The following is a 25,499-nucleotide window of genomic DNA, read 5'->3' as shown; positions in this document are numbered from 1 at the left end:
ATTGTAGCGTTAATTTAGTGGTGGCAAGGTTGTTAATTGAATTTAACGCCTTATCTGGACTACACGACCCTTGCATTCGAATTTTTCATAGATCTTACTAATTGATCTATCGATAAAACATAACACCAAATTGTTACACGTCCCACTAATTAGTTCAAGATTAACGGACTTCCGCAAATCGATATCCATTTACAATCATGTGTGTTTAATTCCACCATAAAAAAGTGATTGGAGTCAAGGGTGCTCTTTCTGATTTGAATTAGACTAAAATGGAAATTTTTACAATCTCATCTAAACATGTTCACTTTCCGGTTTTGAAGGTTCCATTTTTAACTCGCATTGTCTATGTTATTACTTATTAATATCAAAATATTCAAACTTAGCTTTCGATAATAATAAGTGTAACCATAATCACCGTTTAACACACCCGAATTCCAATTAATTTGATCGGAAACCTTCAAATAATTGACAGTTAAATGACAGTTTCTTCCAGCAGGTTCAGTAAATGCTATTCAAACTCATTATGTGTAAAGTCTCCAAGAAGGTCGTGTCTTAATCCAACGTTATGATTATCCTAAATTATAAATGTCGCCCCAATTTAAAATGTGGTTAAATTCAGGCAGATTTTAGAGGTACACCACTATCGAGTTTAACCTTTTTCAATATGGAAAAAACTTGGCATTTTATTGTGCATTTTATTCAAAATATACAACAGTTATCAAATATCAGAATTCGTCACAAGAACGCCAAGTATTTTACTTTTTATGTAAAAATATTCTGGCTCCATGGAAGGTTAATTGTAGCTTAGAAAATTGACAAACTGAATACCATTTAACTTATTTAAATTAACACTACTTCCGGTAAAATAGGACCTTAAACGTGCGTAATTTATAATATGTTTATTTTGTTTATTTGTTTATTACACGATATTTTACTTCAAATTGTTGGTCAAAGAACTTCGAGGGCAAAGCAGTTACTGAAATTGGAACTGGAATTAGCCTTTGCAACACTATTTTCTATATTACAGCTTTTCAAGCTTGTATAAAAGTTCGCACCTGACTTTAATCGCCTTTCACTGACTTTCTTGCACTCATGTGATATCTGCACTCGCGCAACTACATTTCCACTCGGGCGAAATTTGGCACTTTCCGCACTTGATATGTAATCTATTCCATAATAACTTGCCTCAGTGCGCTTAAATCTTGCGGCTTTAAAAGCTGAATTTATCTTAAAATTGACAGCTGCCAATGCGATAAAAACTCATTTTTTTTAATCAAAGACGTGGCGGAAATTTATCACAAATACGACGTTAATTTTGTTTTGTTTTGACTCAAACTTGCATCCAAGTTGGCACCTGACTTTCTTGCACTCATGTGAAGTCTGCACTCGCACAACTACATTCTCACTCGCGCGAAATTTGGCACTGCATATGCATTCCATAATAATTTGTCTCTGTGATCTTTACATCTTTAAGCTTTAAAAGCTGAATTAATCTCAAAATTGACAGCTGCCAATGCGATAGAAACTCAACTTTTTTCAATCAAAGACGTGTCGAAAATTTACCATTTATACGACGTTAATTTTGTTTTGTTTTGACTCAAGCTTGCATCCAAGTTGGGACCTGACCTTAATCGCCTTTTATTGACTTTCTTGCACTCATGTGATATCTGCACTCGCGCAACTACATTCTCACTCTCGCGAAATTTGGCGCTTTCCGCACTTATTATGTAGTCTATTCTATAATAACTAGCCTCTGTGCGCTTAAATCTTGCGGCTTTCAAAGCTGAATTTAATGCGTTAAAAACCCAACTTTTGTTAATCAAAAACGTGTCGGAAATTTACCACTTATCCAACGTTGATTTTTTTTTTGTTTTGACTTACAATAGTTGATATAATGAGAGGTCTTCAAAAACATAATAATTAAACCATTACCTTGTTTTGAAGAGAATATAAAATTCATAAATCTTTAGCAACACCGACAACTGTCAGATAAAACTCTGCAAACTGATACTTGAAGGAAGGTCATAGGTGTTAACATTGTACACTTTTCACACATTCGCAACCACCATTAGATACAAAATCTTATCGAATAATTGGGCAAAAACCATTGCAGCAACAGATGATTCGATAAACTTTATTTTATGATGATACACTAACTTAATGATTTTTTTATTCAAAAGGAATCACTGTCAATGTCAGTAAGTCAATGTTAAAATTGCGCCACAGTCGTATCCATCAAGCATACGAAATCTGGACTCGAGCATCAAGGTTTGAACCCCCAGTCTGTTAATTTCGTAATGAAGACATCTCCATATTCAACGTCAGCTATTATATTTTTCTTTGGATTACTTTCAGTGTAACCGACAATAATCCTTCTTGATTGTACAGGTGTTAGGTGTAGTTCTTCGATATGAGAAACGAAATAAATAAGGTAAGGAATAATGCAATACACAGACATTTTGCAATTTAAAACGGTCATTACTGTTAGCGTAAATAAACTTAAATGAGATAAGCTTTACGATGCCAGTGCAATAGCGACTTGTCGCCATTACTTGTATTATCTGTTAGAACTGTAAACTAGATTGAAATGATAACTTTGAAGTTTCATGGTACAACAGGAAAAGACCTCAAAGTGAAAATTATATGCACGATTTTAACTTGTTGAAAATGAAACATATTAAAAAACAATTTACATGAAAAATAAAATGAGAAAACATGATCGTAACTTCTAATGAATACTGTCACTCTTCTATTAGAGGTTGTTTTACACCAGATTTTGACCTTACCTTAGTAGATCTACAAGTGTGCTGTTTTGAATTTATCGGTTTTTCCGGGGGGTTTTTAACACTTGAATGAAACTACTGTAATCAAGACCATTTTAGTTTAATCACCTTAGAATAAAGTATCAAGAAGGTTAAGTGAATATTAATCATTTTCAATCGACACGCAAAGTGCATCTTTGCAACACGAGCTAATAAAAGCGAATCATTATGTAACCTTAACACTAGCAATGTTCAAAAAACTGCGGCTTCTCCTTTCGCTTTGTTCATAAATTGCACCTGCGGTTCTATTGCTGTTCTGGTAGTTCATACTCCTATTTTTAATGATAACTTTGAAAAAGAAACAAAGAATTAACGCGATTGCTTACAAAATAGTAATTTCCAGACACACTTTTAAAAAGACTTTAATGCTAGCGCAGATTACTAAATTTAGGAAACTTTTTGATTAGTTGATAGTTTGGTTATGGACCACAAAAATAAGAGGGTGGAAATCTCTAAAAGGAATTGTTCAGAATTTTTTAGGAAACACAAATACTCGCCAATCTGTTGGAAAATTAGCACAAAATAGGCAAGTGGATGCTACTGAAAATTTATTTTTTGCATCATTAGAATTTTTTTTGTTAAAGGATCTGATGGCAGTGCCAATTTATGAAATCCATGCAAAAAACATGAGAAAATCTTTAAAATCCGTTCGTTTTTTGAAATTTTCGTCAGTTTTTCTCAAATATCCACTGCTCCAGTACAAATTTCGCCCAAAATTTGATGACTAGTGTAATTGGAGAATCAAAATGCAGTTTGATGAATATTTATTAAATTCTTCCATTATCTTAATTCGCAGATAAAGTCAAATTCTTCAAAAGGCATAAAAGATTCTGTCTTATCGCTAAACACTTATGCAAAGTTAAATTGTTAAATGTTAATATTACGTAAGAATATTTGGCATTCCAGGGTTTAACAAAATTGGTAATATTTAAATTACAAATTGCCAAATTAGTAGGTATCGACTTACAAAAATGCAATAAAAAAGAGACGAAATTTTGTCCACAAAAAAATCAATTAATTCAATAAACATTTTTTTTTGACAAGACAAAACGTGCACGTCCCCTTAAAGTGGTAAAAAATTAAGATGTTAGCGTTTCCTACTAAAAAAATCTAATACACCATTCTTAGCTTCTAATTATTGTTAGAAGGTTAGTTTAATTATGTTGTAATATGCTCACTCATCTCCTCATCTCTCACTTTACAAACCCAAACAGTGGTAATAATGTGGAGGCACGATAAGTAGCAATCTAGGATTTTTTGTATCACGAAACCTTGCAGACACTTCATTTCTTCAGACAAGCAACGAACAGTTAATTAAAGTCGAAACTATAAAAAATCAAAAATTCCTTTAATAGGAACTGCATGCACATCGGCAAGCTAAAAATATCAAGGTTGCATAATTTATCTTTCTCGGATTTCATAAATCAATGGAAGCTATAAATCCCGAAATTTCAGGAAGATTTCTTAATTAAGTGTTAAATTTTCTTCAATTTATAAGGTTATAGGAAGGAACCTCAAGACCGTCACGCATTCTTCAAGCCCTACTAAATTCTTAAATCGCCTACTAATCAGGTTCAAACTATCTTTTCCTGCATTGCATAACGTTGTTTGGAGACCCCCTTGTGTGATTGATGACGGTCCGAATCTATTTTTATAATAGCACACGTTTTTATGATTGGAAGGTCATTGAAAAAAATAAGACCATAGAACCCGCTGACTGTACCCAAAGTCCGGGTTTTAAATGCATTTTTAATCCTAAAATTCGAGTTTTTTAGTGACGTCATCAACAAACCTTCAGATCCGGCATTAGGTGTACGCAAAGTGATTTAACATATTATAAAATTCCGATGATCAATGAAGTATGCTACAAGAGTAATTTTCTAATACTGTCATAAATAATAATTTACATCTATTAAGAACACATCGACACATCTAATAATACAGGAAATGAAGAAGGTGAGGCTAGGCCTTGGCATGAACTCGTGTTTTTGGAAGATACTTTTGCATTGACAGAAGACCGCGGATCAAGAACAGAGGTCAAGAAAAATTAAAAAAATAGACGTACATAAGATAAATGAATTATTATTGAAACCAGTTTGTAGAAGAATGTAAAATCTCGTGCCGATCACTAATAATAAACTAAAAAGAGTTTCAATGCTGGTTTGCAAGAAAAAATTACTCAGACTGGGTACCAGGGTGGTCCTCATATAAATACTAAAGTTTATTCTTTGTTTTCGTGTTTACGCATTATTTTAATTTTGGAATATTTCAATTTTGAAATTTTGAATATTTAAACTAAAAATAATGAATTTGGTGTTCACCGAAACGTATAATAGCGCGCTGGTTATCTGAAGCAAAGACTTGAAACATTCTTAACACATACTTTACATTAATTAAACAAAACCGGTTAATTAGGTATGCATAATTGGTATAAAAATAAAATGTTACAAAAAATTTTATTCAAATCTGAAAAAAGCGTGATCTCGCCATCCTGGGATAAAGAATACGATCTGCTTGGCCTTCAAGGAAATGTATTAATTACCCTGTTATAAACAGAAAAATTAACCTGGTTTTGGCTAACTCCTTTGTCCAGAGCTTTGCCCCTGAAAATAATTCGCATACCTTTATTGTAGGCTCGTCATACTTTTCTCCTTTTATTTGTTTCGTCATACCTCGCCCAACTACTGTCGTATTCAGACAACCGAAGAAAGAAAGTTGAGACAATGACAACCTAAGAGAGTTGCGCTGTAATTTTTTTTATAGTTTGTTTGTACAAATCAATTATTGTAAGAATACAATGGACGAAATAAATGTATCTGCCGGTGAGAACTTTGGGAAAGAATGAAAAACGTGGTTACACAATCATTTGGCATTGATATTTACCAATCGCACAATGTGACAAAGAATTTTGTGCTCAGATCGATATTAATTATAAAGGAAGCGACTGGTTGCAACCAAACCCAAGGCTGTGACAAATTCGTCTCATTCTTGCAGATATGATTTGCGTCACGTTGACAATAACGCAAGGTTCACCGGATCAAGTTATGACTCAACAAAATTGAGGATTCCCGGACTCTTTGCCGTTATCCACCTAACGTACCGTCGAATTACACTGTGTAACAAAATTTTACAAAAGTCATATTTATCTGATTTTTTTTTGTTAATATAGTTGCGATTTGGCTTTCTTTTAAAGAATATAAATACCATTTGTGTGAGTTGTCCCCAAGAAAAATAATAAATTCATTTGTTTCTCGCTTTGGAAAATCAACAATTATATTCATAAAATAAAACAAAAGTGTTAAAAAACCAATAAACTATAAAAATAAAATGCGGTTTTACTTTAAAAATTCAAAATACGATTTTTGTTCTTTTCCTTTTTGTTAGCGAATGGAAAATAACAGCAACCCAAAATAGCAGTTAGTGAAGTAATCTTGAAGTTCTCCAGATTCTGGGATTTGTAAATGTTATTGACTACAAAGGTAATTTCCACAAAAAAAATTAAAACCCTTGTCATAGCCAGTTTGGGAGATTTTAATGCCGAAATAGACTTTATAACGCTTCCCAAAATTTTGCCGCTAAAATTATTTTGAGTTTCACTTATTTAATTGTTATACAGTCGAACTACCATAAGGAGGAAAACAGTGAAAACAGAAATTTTTGAAAATATTTTTTTCTCTTAATATAACGACATTTCGACAAAACAAAAAGTACGTCAGTCTAACGATAAATATGAAAAAAAAAAAAAACATAATTATTTTTGTTGTTACATAGTGTTATCGATGATCATGATTATAAAACGATCTATATTGTAAAACCAACCCTGACCTATACCAAGAATGTTGCAGGAAGGCTGTTCGTACATAATATGACATGAAATTCGCGATTAAACCGTTGAATTATGGATTTGCCTCATTTATTTTGAAATGAACCGCACCTAGCCCGGCGAACAATGCACGCAAGACACACGTTCGGAGGGGAGTCTTGAGCACCTTGACTTTTTTCGGTAGTTATTACGTATTTTACAAAAAGTAGATTTTTAATAGCACGAGTTTTAAAATTAACACGGACCATTGTTGTTGGCAGGAAATTGGAAGATTACACCTCTTCATTGAAACATAATCGGCGCCCTTGTCCTTAGAGACAAATTTGAACATTCCAGATACCTAATCCTTTCGTAATTTAATTAACTCGCAAGGACAACCGTCTACCTACTCAATTAAAATTAAAATAACGAATAAAGCAGGGCCCAGTTTTTATGACTAACTGAATCAACTTTTAGCCAGTTCCTGAGGTGGTTTTTATATTTTTCCTTATTGTTGATATTATTGTTATAACTGACTGCATGAAACTGAAACGTACAAAAATAAATAAATGTGTTTTAAATGTTTCAATGCAATGAAAGAAAGTTTCAGGATCGCACACTTGTACCTACATATTCACTTTGAAGACCTCTCGAACTCACTCAATTGCTATTTAAATTACAAATTTGTTTCATTGAAAAAATGTCAACAGGACACTTGTGTTATTTATTCCACGCAACTGGCCTCAACTACCAATTGCGTGTTTATGGGAAAAAATCGACGCCTATAAGGTCCTTTCACTTTTAAACTAAGCTCCTAAAAAATATGTGACATTCGATTTAATAAAATTCTAAAAATATTGACTGCTTCGGACCTTGACTGCAAACGAAGGGCGGCGTAAAAACATCATTTCCTTGATGATGAGAAACCTTGGAACAGGTAAATATAGAGGCATCTTTTCGTTTTAATTTTCTCTGGAAAATACACAGCAAATAATCGCTTTTTGTTGTGACGGCGCACCCAAGACCCGATACAGGAAAACGCTATGTCAAGGAACGTTTATTTATATCAAATAATAAATAAGACACGTGTAAACACAAAAGAAAGTTAAATTAGTGTTATTACATAAAGAACTTGCAAACAATACTCTGTAAATATTTCACCAACCATATATTGATATATTTGCATAAAAATCCATTGAGATGAATAGTTTACAAAGCATTACAAAGATGTCTTTTATTATGTTAATCAATTGTGGCTTTAATTTGTATTTGCTATGATTACTCTCCTGAAGTATTTCCTATTGTTGTTTGTTTGATTCAAACAGATTTTATTGATGGATATTTCACACACTTCCTTGTTGTTTGGAATATGCTTGACATATTGTTTCGCAAGACAACGAATATTTGTTTATTAAACTTGTTTTAACAATACCCAGAAAACAAAACACGTCTTAAAAACTGTTAAATTCAAGTTGCATCGAATTTTTCTTGACGTTTTAGCTCCACAGTTTCTGAACACTCTTGACGAAAAAGTAAATACTAATGAGAAACGACACCATATAAGCTTATCTAAAGTCAAATCTAGCAGTAGCACGACTTAAAATCCGAGGGTCTCACTTCACCTTGCTCATGGACAAAATTAAAACAAACAGCACCTGTTGATTTTAAATGACATGTATTAAAATAATTTATTTCTGTAAATGTGACATCGTAACTCATCTTCTAGCTCTCGGGTAAAAAGACAATTGTCTATTTATAATTCCACATAAATCTCGCAGATAAACTAGTTTCAATTCAAGGGATAATTTATGTGACTACAGCGTAATTTATTAAATTTTCTTGCTATTAAAACAACAAACCTAACAATTAAGTCTGGAATTAATTAACATTTTACGTTTAGAATAAAATTTATTGTGCTTCTCCAGCACTTAATTGGTGATTTCAATGCTTAACCTATCATTGAAATCACTGCCGATATTTTGGGATATGATGCTAAGACCGACGATTTATGACCATCAACAATAGTAAGGCAATCACGAAAATGGCATTCCTCACATTTCTCACCTGTCTATTTATGTCTTTTATATTTCTGGATTTTAACAATATTCACAACACAAGGGCAAGGTGAGATTTTTTCACTGACACGTACGAGCTGGAAGATCGAGTTTTTTACAATCTCGTGAATGTTAATACTTTGAAAATGAATGGATTATTCGAAGGACGAGTTATCGCTCATTAAGTAGTTCAATTAAGTGTACTCCGATCCGAGGAAATGTCAGAATTCTGTCGAGAACTTGCTCTCGGCACGCACATATTTCAGTTTTACGATGCTTTTGACATAAACAAAAGTGATTACGTACGGCTCAAATGACATGAAAAATAATTATAATTCGAGATTTATGGTGGTGCAGTGATGCAAGACTCTTGAGGATGCACGTCCTCACTGTGTCAACCTTCACGGGACAAAAATGTCCGTTTCGCAAGATTTTTAGTTTAGGCTTCCAAGACTTGAGTTTTCCTTAGAAAATGCGACGGCATCCTTGAAGAAGATTTAATTTATACATTGATTGGTAATAAAGATAGTCTCATTCTCATTAGTTTATGTATGTATCTGATCGACGTGGAAAAAATCGATGCCATTAATTTGAAGCCGTTAAAATATCCTTCCTAGAGAATCGTCCGGTTTTCGTAAAAACGATAAAGTGCTCTTATATTTAATAATAAAATTAAAGTGTGACTTAAACGTAAAAAGTGTGCATAATGATTGTTACCACAAATTTGCACAACTTCGTCGGACCCTTGACTCCGTTTCCTAACCGAAATGACAGGATAATAATTAATCATTACACCGTTTTAAGAATTGAACGTCCATATTGTCATCGATGATGGAAAAAAGTCTAATATTTATACAAAATGTACAACTTTTCTGACAGGAACAAGATGATTTGTATCATAATGACGCGTTTACCGCTTATTTATCACACATACATTGACCACACGAAGGTTAAACCTGTACTTGACTTGAGCAAATTGAATTGACTACAACATCAATTCCAGTTCACTTTTTTAAACTATCGTCACTGTAATTAATGTTGAAGTAAATCAACTCAGATTTACGTCAAGTGAAGCTGTGCTAATTAAAGTGGTGAATGGAAGTATGTATGTAAAACTGTTTATGTTCTTCCTTAAAACATTAATTCTTTGTTGATACAGGAGACAGCGTGCGTATTTAAATGAGGTCGTAAAAATTCAATTAAGGTAGACTTATAATATAACGAATGGCAGTTTTCTTTCTGTAATGAATTAATGAAATAAACAAAGGAACAAAAGGAGTTGTGAAGAACAACGGCTTTGAAATATGTGGTAGCTCTGATTGACAATCAACCAATAATCTCATAGCTGCTCTGAAATGTCAATGAGCTACGGACAAAATATACAATGTCTATTAGAGCAAGTAAGAATACGAAGAACCAATAAATAAAAAAGAAAAATCTGAAAAAGTTAAACGGATAAATGAACTTGATAAAACCATAAAAAGACACAGAAATGAAAAAAAAAAATCGAGAAAAAAAAGAATTAAAGAATGTACAGAATGAAAGGCATCTAGAATCTAGAGTTTACGGAATTTAAAAAGAAGGAAAAATCGATAGAATCCTTTCAATTATATTGAATAAAAAAAATTCTAAAAGTCGTATTTTTGTTCTATAATTTAGCAATTTGGCGAAATTAACAAACAACCCAAAATAAGCAATTTGCCCAAATTTCATTGCCATAACACTAAAATTGCCAAAATTACGAATTTTTGAAAAAAAATTGAATAATTTTAGTTCAAAATGAAAATGAAAAATTCTCAAGATTTGAATTTTTGGCTCTATTATTTACCGATCAAATAGAGTAAACAAACAGTTCAAAAGTAGCACTCTGCAAAAAATTTTATTGTTATCGCAGTAAAATTGGCAGAGTTACGAATTTTCAAAAAAAAACTTGAACAATTTTGGTTCAGTTTGAAAATAAAAAATTCTAAAATTTGTATTTTTGGCTCTATAATTTGGCCATTTAATAGAGTGAATAAACAACTTAAGAGTGCTGCTATTACAGTAAAATTGCCAGAGTTACGAATTTAAAAAAAAATTCTTGAACAATTTTGGTTCAGCATAAATACAAAAAATTCTAAAATTTGTATTTTTAGCTCTATTATTTAGCGATTTGGTGGAGTTAACACACAACCCAAAAATAGCAATCTACCCAAATTTCATTGCCATAACACTAAAACTGACAAGTTACAAAATTTTGAAAAAATAAATAGAAAATTTGGTTCAGCATAAAAACAAAAAATTCAAAAATTTGTATTTTTGGCTCTATGATTTAGAGATTTAATAAAGTCAACAAACAGTTCAAGAGGAGCACTTTGTCCAAATTTGATCGTTATCACAGTAATATTGCCGGAGTTACGAATTTTTGGAAAAAAATTGGACAATTGTGGTTCAGCTTCAAAATAAAAAATTCTAAAATTCGTATTTTTTGCTATATAATTAAGCAATTTGATACAGTTAACAAACAATCCCAAAATAGCGATCTGCCCAAATTTCATTAACATAACACTAAAATTGCCAAAATTTTGCATGAAAATTTGTTTGGGTCTATAACTTTGCGAAATTCGGGATAATTTGAATAATAATTTATTTGAAATTAATTATTACACAGTTAAAATTGTAGAATTTGCCACCTGCGGAGTTCATAATACCCAGTCCAAACGAACTGTAATTCTTTCAAAAATGACGGAAGTCAAAAAAGTAAGCAACATATATTTTTAATAAGAACATTATTATAATAATTAAATTAATATTATAATGATTGATGAATCCTTCCATATTTGTGCAGTACTTCTACAGCTTAATCTAAGTTAATTTATCATTTTAATTGGAGGTTTGCACTACACTAAACATGTCAAAACCATGGGCGGCGATATTAGCCAAAGGGAATTTCTTTGATCTACAAGAGGCAGCGCCTATTTATAAGGTCATTTTACTCGAATCCACGTTTTCTAGAGGTGAATGCATTCTTTCGATACAATCAGTCTAATTTCGTTTTCCAACAGGTTCAAGAAAGGATGTGAACCCGAAGCGAGTTCATTTACAATTCAAATTAATTAAAAAGTGCATTTTGAGATTTAAATTGCCGAAAAGAACAGTTCACGCATAAATTACAATGATAACTAATTAATTTTTGGAAAAAAAGAACGGAACTTACATATGTGTTGCGGTTCATGTAATTAATCAGCCCAACAAGAAAATTATGTGCGTACATGACGTCGTCAGAATTCTGCTCCCGGATGCAGAAATTTGCGGCAAATATTCATATTTTGGACCGCCCAAAAAAATAGAGCAAGGTTGAATTCTTGACTCGTCAGAACAGTAATTTTCGCCTTTGTGTTTCGAACCCGGACATTGGAAGGGTCAGTAATGCGAATTTCATGGTTCAATTAATTCATTGTACAAGAATAGATCAGTGAATGATTAGGCAATAATAACTACATGAGTTTTTTGGCTACTATTCATCCTTGGACGTCAAACATCCATTGAATGGTGGTCAGCCCATCGTTAATAAGAACATCTAAATTAATCCTTGCACACTCTCACTGTCCGGTTATTTTAAGGTTGTCAATCTCATTTTGAACGTCGGCACGTTTCTGTGAATGTTGGAAGGCTACCGGAACCGACTACCAGAATTTAGTGTTTTCACGGAAACGGCAGATAATCATCTTTGCTGAAAGCGATAAAAATAACGTGTAATCTGACCGTGATAACCGAAAGCGACGTTGATTTAAGAAGTCAGGTGAACGGCACCTGAAAAGTAGTTCGATTCACGTCTAAAATTAAACACACGAGACGTAAAAAAACACGTTTGAACAATGGTTAGTTTTTTGTTCTTGCGGTGTTTTGTAACGTTCACTAGCTTCCCTAGTTTTGCAAGTTGATAACCTCATTTCTCAAGCTCCAGACCCACATTACAGTTATTATCGCAAGCTAAGGTCAGATCTTGAGAAATTCTTGGAAGTTTTATAAACGCATTGATAATAGAGGATTTCGAAAATTGCTGCCGAGTTTACTCATGTTTCATGTACACAAATGTTTCAGGTTTTTATGAATTTAAATCGAAGGTCTATGCAGAAATTTCTTGTAGACATTAGAAAATAAAAAAAACTTCAAGTTAATTGTCCACACATGCCGACAGTGTCGGTACATGTTCTTTATGATGAAATACAATAGTAAACCTTGATTACACCAATTATGCCTCGATGATGTCTTTGCTATCATTAGTTTACGCAAACATTCGGAAATGTAAACCTGCACTTGAACATGAGCGGACGAGACACGTAACAGATAATTACAAATTACGAAGAAATGCCGTTTATAATTAAAAAGTGTTGATCCTGTTGTATTTGGCATTTCGTTTCTTTCCTGATGACCCAACCTTTCTGTGCGCGTTAGGAAAAATGCAAACTTAAGTAATCTACTGCAAAGCATCTGGCCTTAAAACTGATTATTCTGATCTACGTGCATGCTGACCGTTGAAAAATGGCGGAAAGATTATCGCGGTATTTGCTTAATGCATTCACGTTTTAAATACCATAATCGAGTTTGATAGATTGTGTTAAGTAATTCGGCAACAATTTCAGGATCTTCAAGGTCCTGATTCAAGCACTTCGACTTCCGCATTTTTTCACAGATGAACTATTTGTTGGAAAATGTTTAAACTTGTGGGTTATTATAACCATGACATTGCTTACGTAACAAAGAACGATAATGGATTCGCGGTTTTTGTTTAACACCAAAACTGTTTAAATGATTATTGCGTCAGGTGTTTAAGGTTGTGTTAACACGTTTGAACACCGCGACTGTCGCCAATAATAGGAAGAACACAGACGATAAATCATCGAAATCGATAGGGTCAAATTTTGGCATCTTGAACCTTGCAAATGAGACAGGGAAATGAGTTCTATAGAACCAAATTGTTAAAAAACTGTTGAGAGAAAAAAATTTACCTCTTAACGTAGAATTACTCGCGCGTAACTGTTATTTGTCGCACGAAAACGAAAAAAGAATTGAAAAAAATGAAAATTTTGGATTCGAACTGTCTAAAATCGATTTCTAAAGTAAAAAATCGCAAGAAAAACGATTTCGAAAAGGGTTTTGTTATATTCGCCTTAACTTCGAAGATATCGAGAAAAATCGTTTTCGAACCTCCAAAATTTTGGCCCTCTAGCGATAACCCAAAATTTCAAACGCCTCTAATTCAGTTATTTGTTGACGGACGAGAAAAATGATGGTAGTTTTGGATTCAGCGCAAAATTCTGCGTATACAAATTTCCTTAACAAATAAACGAGTTATTGACCGAAATAGGTTTTTAGGAGGTGTTTTTAAGGTAATATGCAAGAAGCTGTTTCAGGGCGAAAACAGTGTTTAGTACCATTGAATTATATATCGATCGAAAGAGCAGCTCGAGCTCTATCAACTGGTTCAGTCTTAGATCGATAGGGCAAATAGTTTACGAGGGGCGATCAAAAAACGAAAAGTTTAAAAAATTTCATCAATTGAGTGGCAAAAATTTTTTGCGCTAAAAATCGACCATCGAATTTTCGACTTTTGAGAGCGGATTCCAAAGTAAAATGACCCGAGAAAAACGATGGCGAAAACCGTTTCTCAAAATCTTTCGTAGTTTCGGAGATATTGAGCTTTGAAAATTTTCCAACTCAAAACTCAAAAACTCAGTTAGTTGAGAACCGATTTTAAAAAATCTTACCTTTTTGCATTCTGCGTGAAATTCTGCGTAAAATGAGCTATAACAACGCAAGCTTACTCCAAAATAAACGAGATATCGATTTCAGAACTTTGACCTAGTTTTAGTCGTGTATTTTTCGAAAAACTTCAACTTTCGACATTTGGAAAATCTAAATCGCGAGAATTCCGAAAATATTAAGCATTAATATAAAATTTAATGTTAAAATACGCATTTAAGATAACTTACAAAAAACCAAATTCTCCAAAACATGTAACTATGCGCGAAATAACAGAGAAGTATCTCTGATAGAGTCGGCACGATGGATTTATTGAGAATGTGCAAAATTATGACACGTCATTACTTATCCTATGAATATGCTAGCTATTTCGTATTCTACCGGCAAAAAAATCTGTTTGTATTTATTTATAGACACTTATGGTGAAACAATTTAAATATTTTTTAATTTTTTGTTTCCTATCTTGAGAAATACTGTCAGTGTTAAATGTGTAACAATAAATCGAAAAATGCAACTTTCCCCGCCACCCAAACTTCAATTTTTTCATAATAGCATTCTTATATGTAAAACAAATTAATTTGTACGGTTCACATCGCACGGGAAGGTCTTCCAATGGTGTCATGAACTTTTTTGTAATTAGCTCATTAACACAGCTACTTAACGGTTGCATCATTACTTAAGTGCTTCATTTATTTCAAGTGCGTACGATAAGAAGTCCGACATCACACACCTCCCTTTTTTGCATAAAATTCTACTCTGATTAGACGCCACTTGTAACATCCTGTTCAATATCCTTAAGAGAACGTACGCCCAAGCGAATTGAATTGCGTAAGTGGAGTGGCACAATACAATTCCCACGAGTTCGATTCGATCTCGCATCTTTCTGAAGTTCAACAAAAAAATAAAACGCGCATGTCGATCTGAATTCCCGACTTTTGTTTGCATTCAAGGGCGGAAACTTTCGAACAAGTTATGGCCTCAAAAATAAAGATAACGATCGCATCAGTGTCGCTAAAATTGGTTATTTAAAAGACTATTTTCATGTAAATATAGTAATCATGATGTATGCAAGTACAAGTTTTCAATAAACGAACACACCTCGTGATATTATTTATACGGGTGGACTCATTGATGGTATTGAATATTCATCGGGTCTCTTCTAAGGTTAGTTATTTTTACGACTAGTTTCGCGTGCCCCCTCTGAAACGAACTTGAAGAATCGAAGAATGATTATTTATAAAGTTTAATTAAAGCGTTGTGTTTTCTTTTATTTTTTTGCACTTGCATTTCACCCCGGCACTTTTAATTGGTATCAAGGAGCACCGGGTATTACCATCTTTAATTTATCCGGACTGAATCTTATTACTTGTCGATATCCCCCATTTAAATTAATAGTTTTGGACTTGACCTTACGAAATAACACGTGTTGACTGCCTATTATATTAAACTGCAATTTGAATAAGACACGACTTCAACCGTAATCTCTAATAATGACGCAGCTAATTACAAATTATCCAATTCATCAAATTATCATTAATTTGATATGTACAACGCGAGCCTTCGTTTTGAAGAAACTACCAACTAAATAGTAAAATTTATTATCTAGGAGATTTTATGGTAAAACTAAGCTCGATAAAAAAGGTAACGGTTTTGTAAGTTGGAAACTCCGGCAACGGTAAAACTGGACGAAATCTGTTGTTATGAATCACCTTGATGCCAGTTAATGTAAATGAGAGTCAACGAAATATTAATAATTTGCTAGTCACAGTTATTACAAGATTTGTGTTGTTATTAAAAGTAACGTTAACCTTTAATTGGGTATTAGCGACTGACCCTGCGCCTCCACCAAAATTATTACGCACACGCACATTGAAATACGCTCGCACAAAAATTCCCATTATTTTATCATCTGGTTGGGTGCAACTAAATTAAATCCCACGGCAACAATTATTATTATTTGTAACACGGCATACCGAGCCATTATGCCATTTATGGTAAACTAAATACTGATTCACGATAATGTTCATTTTCCTACATCTCCCAGCTTGTGATCTCATCACACCCATGTCGTAAAATAGTCTGTTACTATTATTACACAATTTATCAAGGAGGATAAAAGTCTCAGCTTCGACACCTGGAAGCTACATTTAATTAAGACTTCAAACGTTTATATCTGCCAAAAACGCAAACTTATGTGCAATTAAGCCAGAGGAAAGTTGTCTTGATAGGAAATCCTTTAATAAAACTGGCAAAACGCGCCATAAATAATTAACTTTATGATGGCATCTTGACGAGGTCAGGATTTAAATCGCCCCACATCTCTTACCCGATATAGAACCGATAATTAACCAAGGCAAATAGCAGTGATTGATCACTTGAAAAATCCCAATTAGTTTAATTTGTGTAGACATGCACGTACCGACAAACAAAATGTCACAATGGTAAAAAAAATGGTTTCATCAGAACACAGCGCAAACGTGTAAGAGTTTAATTATTATAATTTTTTTAGTCATACTGTGAACCAATTATTGCAGTAACAGCAGTCGAGTGCATGGATGAACCGTGACTTATAGTGTTTTTTTCTCTCAACTGCACGGGGCATTGTAAAGAGCGTCGTGGATGCAATTACAAGGACGATTTCTTGGTGATGAATTCTGAGATAATTTTGTAACACTGTAAGCCGTTTCGCATGAATGAGGACAGGATCTCATCATAAATTAATTATTTTCGCACTGTAGAAAGACAATTTGAACTAGTAATTTGGAAAAAGATAAGCGACATAACTCAGATAACAAATTTTCGTAACAAAATTTCAGTGATCGTGTGGGTAATAATTAAACGACGGATTTTAGGCTGTAAAAAAACTTAAAATATTCTTTAAAGACAGGCACTTAATAGTAGAAAAAAAGCTCTTAAAAAGGTAAAATAGGCACTTTAGGCATAAACTTTTTATAGATAATACGTTTAAGCAATAAAATTGACAATTAGGTAGCAAAACTTAAATATAGGCATTTAGGCAAAAACAAATATGTCTTTTAAACAAGAGGAATTTGTATGAAACGCCTTTATATCGAATGAAAAGGCAATTGCCCTAAAATCCGCCGTTTAGTAATAATAAATATGTTGCCTTATTGTAAAATTGATTAAATCTTCGATTATCACCGTTCATGTTTTTAATACACAATACGTTTTGCTACCTCATTCTTTGGTGAGTCATCAGGTCACCACTAAACTAGTAAATTTTGCTACCCCAAATATGGAAGGCGCGAAATTTAATCTTCCAATTCTCATGATTTCGGTAATGATTTAAGTTTACCACAAAGTGTTTTAAAGTTCTAAATCCATGCTCTGAGATTTAGTAAGTAGTTAATGACAATGAGACACGTTATTCGCCTGAAAAAATGAGCCCATTTTTTGTTAACGTGCAGCGAAAAATTCCTCAAGGCAACTGACTCATTCAAGTTACCGGGTTTCGTAATTTTTGTGCGTCTGAAAAAATGATCTGCAATATCAGTCGCTGATTCGATCAAATGTTAATTTGATGTGCATACGTAACAGTTATTGCAGAACAAAGAAATGGGATAAAGGCATGACTATGTGTAGCACGTGCGGCATTTTTATGCAATTAAAAAACAAATCAATGATTCATACTCGTAAAGAAGTAGAGTTTAATTAATACCGCGTTTTTATTTTGTAAATAGTGCAAATTACTGTGACCACCCATAATCCCTCATTAAAATTGCCTACTGATTTTGAAAAAAAAAGCAATGTCAACTAGCCGTAAAAAGTATAATTAATTTCTAGCCGACATCAATGACAAGTTGAGATTTACTCGTTCCATAATTTGTAAGTGGGTTGTTTCTATACATACGTATTGTATAAATTCTCATGTTATCACCTCAAGGCAGTATACGGCACACTTGGACAATGGGAAATAATAATTGTTATATTACTTTAATAAAGGAAAACAACAACCGCGAAGGTATAATAACTCAAAAGTTAAAATTTATGGCCACTATTTAATTTCTATTTTTAATGTTCTATTTTTCATTTATTTGACAATGTTGTGGCCAGCGGCTCTCTCGTGATTTATGCAATGCCATAGCGCGGTAATGGGAGAAAAGTACGTCCCTAAACCTTTAATTTAACAGCGCATACATTTGCAAAAATGACAATATAATAAAATAAAGGCAGAAATCAGAAATTTAATTTTGAAAAGAAATTACAAACTTATTATCAATTATTTTTTATAAATTCGAGGCCTGTCCAAAACAACTCGTGTATTGTGCAACATTTTTAATGAATTTTAGTATATTGAGGATAAAACGTTGTACGCACCTCAGACCAAAATATCGATGACACCCTTAGATCTGTCTTTCGGTTTATTATACGTAAATAACTACTAAGTGCATTGACCGTTATTAATCAGTTCTGCTTTAATAAATCCGTTTCAAGTTGTTTACTATCACTGCGTCAACAATATTTTTCTAGGAATATAAAACCAGGATCTTCCTTCCAGGGCTGGTGTAGGTCGTCAATTAAAAAAACCACGTAAAAATATTCGAAAAGGAAATCAAAGCATTTATTTGTAGATTCGATCTCGAATTCGCTGCAAAATTTTATCGGTATTTAAAAAAAAAGGAACTTGCACGTAACAAAAATCGCTGCCAATCAACATAAACGCCGCATGTCTGCATGGCGGATTTAGCGCACGAGTAGGAGAAATTTATCGGTGCATGGGCGATCATTTTTATAGTATTTTGTGCAATCATTTTAACCCATATTTTAAACAATGGCTGCAATAATGTGCACTTAAGCGTAATCATCACAAATACAAATCGCGTTACAATGACCGTAGTATTAATCACAGATTTTGATATATTAATGAGAAATGTCGATTAAATAACACACCTAGAGGTGTTACACAACCGCTGCTAATAAAGACCGAAAGAATTCGACTGCTTTTTGGATTTTTTTAACACAATCCAAACATTTTAAATTAATTGAGCTAATCAACCGGAATTCAAAAGTATTCCCATCGGTGCAATAAAAGCTGGTATTTGCTCTTGAGACACCATGGAGACTGATTAATCGCATACTTGGAAATTCAATTTTAAACTAGTGTTTAATAATAAATAAATTTGCGCAACCAATGAATGATTACCCTTAAATAATTTAAAGGGAAAAAATGCATTACAAGGATGTGAATTACTGTGAATGTGTAATTAGGAAAAAACAAAAACATTTAACGATCATCCGTGATTGGTTTTCATGGACACTTGGAAATCGAACACACGTAAGAAGAGAATTATCGTTGAGTTATACACGTACATATTATTTTATTATTATGTCACTAATGTATTCAAACAACGTGAGTAATTGAGCTTTATTGGTGTCACAAATTTTCCGAAAATCTGCCGGTGCGAAAAACTAATAAAATACGTTAACTTAACTACGATTTCCATATTTTACAAACAAATTAACACATTTTACTTCCGCAACTATTGGCTTGTTAAATCTTACAAATCAATACAAGTCCTTAAATTTAAAACCAACAAATCCTCAGTTATTACCTAGTTGACTTTCCTACCATTTGTCAATTATCTGAAAACCGCAAAGGCGTAGTTTCTACCTTTCCGGAATTATGCCACTTCCGAAAAAACCCTCAATTAGACAAAAAAGTATCTTTAAAAGTTGTTTATGCTAATATCTAAGGACATGTTATCCGGTGTTCCAACACATGTAAATCAATTGAGAACGACGAAATATTTAGAGGTCGTCTCTCTAAATTATTTCTCAAAAAAGACCCCTAAAAGGACTGAATTTCTATGTGATCGCCAATCATTATCATAAAAATGGGTCATTACCTCAGTCGCAATTAGTAAATCCGTGGTAATTCCAAAATAAAATAAAATACGCGGTAAAACCAACTGTGACTGAAAGATCCGGAGCTACCGGAGTTTCGTACGCCGCACGCCGGTCCGGGGGCGATAGTGGTACCTACTACCTTCATTTAAGAAACTGCTCAGGAGGATGCTGAAACAGTAAGCACGGTTCGCGCCGCCAGTAAAGTTGAGAGTTCTGAGAGTGGTGTGGTTAAGTGGATGATATTTGATATTTCATTAATTTGGTAAAAACAAACATGGACAACAAAGGTTTTGAATCAGATAACGTAAGTTTTTGTATTGTCTTTCATTTATCATACATAAAACAATGAATAAAAAATTGTGAAACGTGATAAAATTTCTTCGAAAACGTAGATAATTGCAAGAGATGGTGACATCCTCTAACTGCAATTTCCAGTGGTGTGCAATTTTAACGAATAATTAGATGCTTAATTAAATTTTAGATGATAAACCTTATTCAAAGTTAACACTGAAGATGCAAACCTTGATTTCCTTTACTCGCATAGTAATTCATAAAACGACAATGCGTTTAATAATTTCATGCATTGACATTGATCGCAACGAAGGTAATATGCACAACGAAGTCAATTTCACCTTATAAAAATTCAACAAATTCGCACGTTCTTCGTTGAAAAGTTTCCACACTTAAATGATCCGATTTTGTAATAATTTAACAAAATGATTAATTAATATTTACCACATTTCGTTCATTACGTGAAGCAACAGAAAGTTTTACTAGGAAAACTGAGTCATTATAATTACAAGGTATATTAAGGGACCTCTGCTGATCGCAAAAAATCGGTAAGTTTGAAACCCTACCCACAACCTTGACTGCTTTCTTTAATTACATAAAATCAAAACGATAATTAATCAAATTATAAAAAGGGACAATATAATTGCCGACACTGAAAGTCATTTCGTAAAAAATGTCTATTTTTGGATATAGAAGGATTTAATACTGAATTGTCCAGATAGAGACGAGATCATTGAAATTAACGCAACGATGAACACGAACGATTAAAATAAATAAGAAATTTGTTGTGTAAACACACATCCTCTGTTTTCCCATTATTTAAAATAAGGTAAACAGTCTGGCATTGACCCCAAAACACGATTAAAATTATATGGAACTTAATGAATAGAAATAGAATAGCATCGACGGATGTCTGAAATATTTCACCATATTACTATACATTTTACTCAGCGAAATTATCCTGGGCGAAATCGGGAGATTTGAATACAAATATTATTTTATTAATTAAATGATTTCAAAATGGGAATTTTTTGGACAACACTCCATCAATTCTTGTATAACATGACTTTTATTTACATTTATAATTTTATTTAACAAATGCATAAAAAGTCGTACTATTTCTAGATTCACTGCTTTACGTTTCGTAATGAGTTATGCCAAAATAAATTCATACAACTAGTTCACTAGTATTATATAATCTATTTTCCCACTAGTTTCATCTTAAAACATTTCAAATTTCGCATTTTTGAATTTCTTAATTTACGGGGGCGTAAATTATAATTTCGCAATAAAATAATTTTTTCGCAGTTAGTTTTTTTTAATTCCTGAAATATTCGAGCTAGAATGAATAATGTTTTAAGCAAAATACCAGTTTCCTTAAATCGGAATACGCCCCCGTCTCGTATAAATTCTCAATTTTGCACTGCCGAATCCGGAAGCACCAACATTGTACCTCACTTATTACGTATCTATATTTCGTCTATTTTACGTAAGAAACTAAGGAAGTGTTTTGGGTAAAAAATCACGTATATCACTTTAAATGAACGAGTAACGAATTACGAGAATGATTTTTAAAAGTATGCGGTCTAGTAATTTACGGTTGTTAATTAATTTCATTGTTCGTTTAGTTGTGTTCCTCATTCAAACCGTTGTTTTATTTCAACTGTTTGATGTAGTAAAATAAAATCCGGCGGCAGCTAATAAAGAAAAAGAGAAAGGAAATTGAATTCAATCCCTGAGAACACTGAGGCACCAAACACAAAATTTCGAAATATAATCCAAATCTATAACACAATGTCGAAGATGGAAAATGTCAGATAAGTAAAGCCGCACGAAATGACTAATTAGCGGTTCTGTAGCGTAACTTGTGAACACTCCTCAATTATCTATGTAAATCACCCGCCAATACATTAGAATATCACACATAACTTATCACCGCAATTAGAATGTACGAGATGTGCATACGGCGGAGGTTACCTTTGAAACGTATTTCTTAATTGAAGTTGATTAATAATATCACTTATTTATCTGGTTTCATTTCCACAAGCAATTTGCATACTGTAAGGCACCGTTGGGCCGTTCCGTCAACTTGAAACCTTCATTTAATTCCTTGATCCTGGAGACTCCGGGCAGTCCGTGCCCTTGACTCAAGTTTCCGGACTAACGCTCAATCTAGCTGCGTGAGCACGCGTCGAAAAAAACCCACAGGTGATCAACGCATCTTATTATGATGATGCAACATGAAAACCTACCAATGTCGTCACTGGTAGTTTTCGTTGCACTGTTGGATCCGGAATTTGTCAAAGCAAATATTAATGATTTAAGACAAGGTCGGGTAAAGTACTGAGTGTAATGAGGAGTAAATAAAAACATCCAAATTCCAGAAGAAAGGTTACAGTCATTAACAGGTACGATGACAGTGATGTAAATAAGTGCGATTTCCGGGTTTTTCAGTACGGAATCCCACATTTTTTCAACTTTAAAACTAAAATGAAACAGATACGGTGGAAAAAACAAAGGTCAGTGAATACGTCACTAATGAAATATTAGACCAATTAATGTGAGTGCTACCATACAATCTAGAAAAGCAACTTAACCATGACCGAGATAAAAAATATATTAACACCGGCCATTTACAAAACATTGCGGCACTGATTAATTGATTATTTTTCTTCCAATACATGCGGTTTTCCCATCTTGAGGAAAATTCAGCGCGTAATTGCTAATCCCGCGTGAGATTAAGAAAGCCAATTAAAAATAATCGGCGAAAACTAACACGCATTGCTAAAAACTCAAAATCTCTTCGAAAGAAGTCATGGGTGTGCCGGTAGAAAACACACCGCCTTGGGCTCTGTTGTTTTACAGTGTTCCCTCACAGATTTGCTTGTTGCTCTTAAAACAGAACAAAGAGAACGTTAATTCAATTATTGTAATTGTTTTTGTGTGAATGTAATACGACAGGCCTTGGCTCATTGCGGTAGCACACGGCGTAGCAACGTCAATTCCATGCTGACACCTGTTAGAAGCAATGCCTCACTGTTGCATAATAAGATGAACGAGCACGATAATGTCCTTCGTACGATTATTAAAATTGGTATTTTTCCAGATCCCTGCAGAGCTCACCAAGAGTTGGCACATCCCCAGACCCACACTAGCTAGAAGCTCAAAGAGTTCCGAAGGTTCAACGACGAGTAACAACAGTACACAAGTAAGAATCAGAAGCAGTGAAGCTCATCATTAATCTTTTTTTTTCAGAGTGCGAGATCCGGTTCGTTACTACTAACCGCAGCAAATCTAGCCCAAATTCACAGTCAGGACACCACGGAAGATCAAAATTCGACAAGACATCAGAATATTCAGTATTATTTAGAACAAACTAATAACAATGACCATATATCGTTGCCAGTTGAAAATTTTAAAAAACCAGATCCAGATACTATTTCTGTGGCTAGTTCTACGCACTTTACTGTAGTTAATATGAATACGAGACCTGTCATAACACAAAGAAGCTTTTGCAGAAAACATCAGTTAACCATTTTGGTATTGTCGATGTCTGCGCTGTTTATGGTAGGAATTTTGGCTGCGATATTTCTCTTAGAAAGTGAGTATATTCTGTAATATTTATCTGAACTAATGATTATTTTTTAGTGAGGGCAAAAAGACAACAATATTAGCATTATAACCGCAAAACATCATTAACACGAGGCTGACACATTTTTCATAATTTGTTCAAATGGTACAAACAACTTCATCGTTCTCAAATCTGACTAAACATGATCAATGTGGCTCTAGTTTTATAGATAATATTTAATTCCACCAATTGTAAGTTAATAGTAGCGAATTTTACCAACTGGACCAAATTGTGGTTGTTTAAAATCATGAATACTTTTGTCTAATTTCATGTTACTGTGATATGTAGAAACAATCATTACCAGCATTGTATAGTATTTATATTTAATATCCAAATAGGTCCTAAACCTCCTTGGAGACTTGTAAATTTAAATTAAATTATGAATAAAACATTCTTGAAATCCAACATTTGTCTACACTTATTGTTAAGCCAAAAAACATGGAAATGTGGAAAAAACTCACCTCAATATCTTGAAGAGTTTGTGTCCACTTATATTTGTCTAAATCGCACCCATTTCCGCTGTTTGGCTTGATTTTCCCAATTTCCGTCGCGTCCTCATCTTCCTGAATTTTCTCAGTTGGCGGCTGTCCATTCACACTAGAAGCAACATCTTTCTTTGCATCAAGCTCAGCTTGAAGCTTGTCTGCCTCTGCATCTGTAAGCTCTGTTATTTCAGCAGGTTTAACTTTCTCCGCTTCCAATTTTTTAGCAGCTGCTGCTTTCTTGGCAGCCTCTCGTTCGCGTCTCTCCTTTATTTCAGTCTCATGCTTTGAGCGACTAATATTTTCGTATTTTCTAAATGTGCTCATAACCAACTAAAATCACATTGTTATAATGACAAGGTGTTTTATAACAAAAGTAGTACCTTCTCCCATGCTCCTTCTTCGCCTCCAGTAAAAAAGTCTGTTTTGCGACTTAAAAAACTCACAAAAGTGTCCAATAACTAGAAAATGAATTTGTGATTTTGAGGTTAGAATAAACAAAGTTGAATTTACCTGAGACGCTCCTTGAGGGTGATGTTGAGCGATTGATAAGAATAAAGAGTCGAATTGATCGGTTTGATCGTTGTCACCACTCATTTTGTTGGATTTCTGCTCTGTTGAGAAAAATCGAAAATCGTGGAAAATGCGAGACTTTTCAACAAAATCGATCAAATATACGCTGCCAACTTTACCACGGTAAAACCCGAAATTACTAAAAACCCGACATTACACCAACAGTAGAGTAACGAAAACCCTACATATGATTTCCAATTTCGAGAGAAATACAATTTTAATTGCGTTTAA

At 33.4% G+C, this 25,499-nt stretch overlaps 2 protein-coding genes across 3 annotated transcripts in view; one reads left to right on the top strand and one right to left on the bottom strand.

The window, feature by feature from the left end:
• nudC (nuclear distribution C, dynein complex regulator) overlaps window positions 1-25,413 on the bottom strand; it is a 28,146-nt gene extending 2,733 nt beyond the window's left edge. The window contains exons 1-3 of the mRNA XM_088037867.1: window positions 25,209-25,413; window positions 25,079-25,156; window positions 24,675-25,028 (exon numbers count right to left, since the gene is read on the bottom strand). Coding sequence (XP_087893993.1) covers window positions 24,675-25,028; window positions 25,079-25,156; window positions 25,209-25,292 — 516 coding nt within the window. The 5' untranslated portion in view covers window positions 25,293-25,413. The remainder of the gene's footprint in view (window positions 1-24,674; window positions 25,029-25,078; window positions 25,157-25,208) is intronic.
• Window positions 20,468-24,618, top strand: LOC148174389 (uncharacterized). 2 transcript variants are annotated; one of them, XM_088037870.1, is made up of 4 exons: window positions 20,468-20,595; window positions 23,689-23,790; window positions 23,838-24,183; window positions 24,231-24,618. In XM_088037870.1, exons 1-4 carry the CDS (start codon window positions 20,566-20,568, stop codon window positions 24,254-24,256), a joined length of 504 nt encoding a protein of 167 aa, XP_087893996.1. In that variant the 5' UTR covers window positions 20,468-20,565; the 3' UTR covers window positions 24,257-24,618. The 2 variants fall into 2 exon arrangements, with proteins under 2 accessions (XP_087893996.1, XP_087893995.1); XM_088037869.1 differs by lacking the exon at window positions 20,468-20,595 and having other exon boundaries at window positions 23,457-23,790.
• Window positions 25,414-25,499: the final 86 nt, after the last annotated feature.

This window comes from Gnatocerus cornutus, chromosome 5 (assembly GCF_029298725.1).
Source record: "Gnatocerus cornutus isolate USDA-ARS CGAHR chromosome 5, icGnaCorn1.1, whole genome shotgun sequence".
Classification (NCBI taxonomy): domain Eukaryota; kingdom Metazoa; phylum Arthropoda; class Insecta; order Coleoptera; family Tenebrionidae; genus Gnatocerus; species Gnatocerus cornutus.
Note: the sequence above shows the minus strand (reverse complement) of the source record. Positions and strands in the feature narration are given on the sequence as shown.

Excerpts from the sequence above, each read along its gene's own strand:
- LOC148174389 (XM_088037869.1), top strand. The coding sequence starts at position 23,650 with ATGTCCTTCGTACGATTATTAAAATTGGTATTTTTCCAGATCCCTGCA. Across the intron at positions 23,791-23,837 it reads CGAGTAACAACAGTACACAA|AGTGCGAGATCCGGTTCGTT; the intron begins GTAAGAATCAGA and ends TTTTTTTTTCAG. Across the intron at positions 24,184-24,230 it reads TGCGATATTTCTCTTAGAAA|TGAGGGCAAAAAGACAACAA; the intron begins GTGAGTATATTC and ends ATTATTTTTTAG.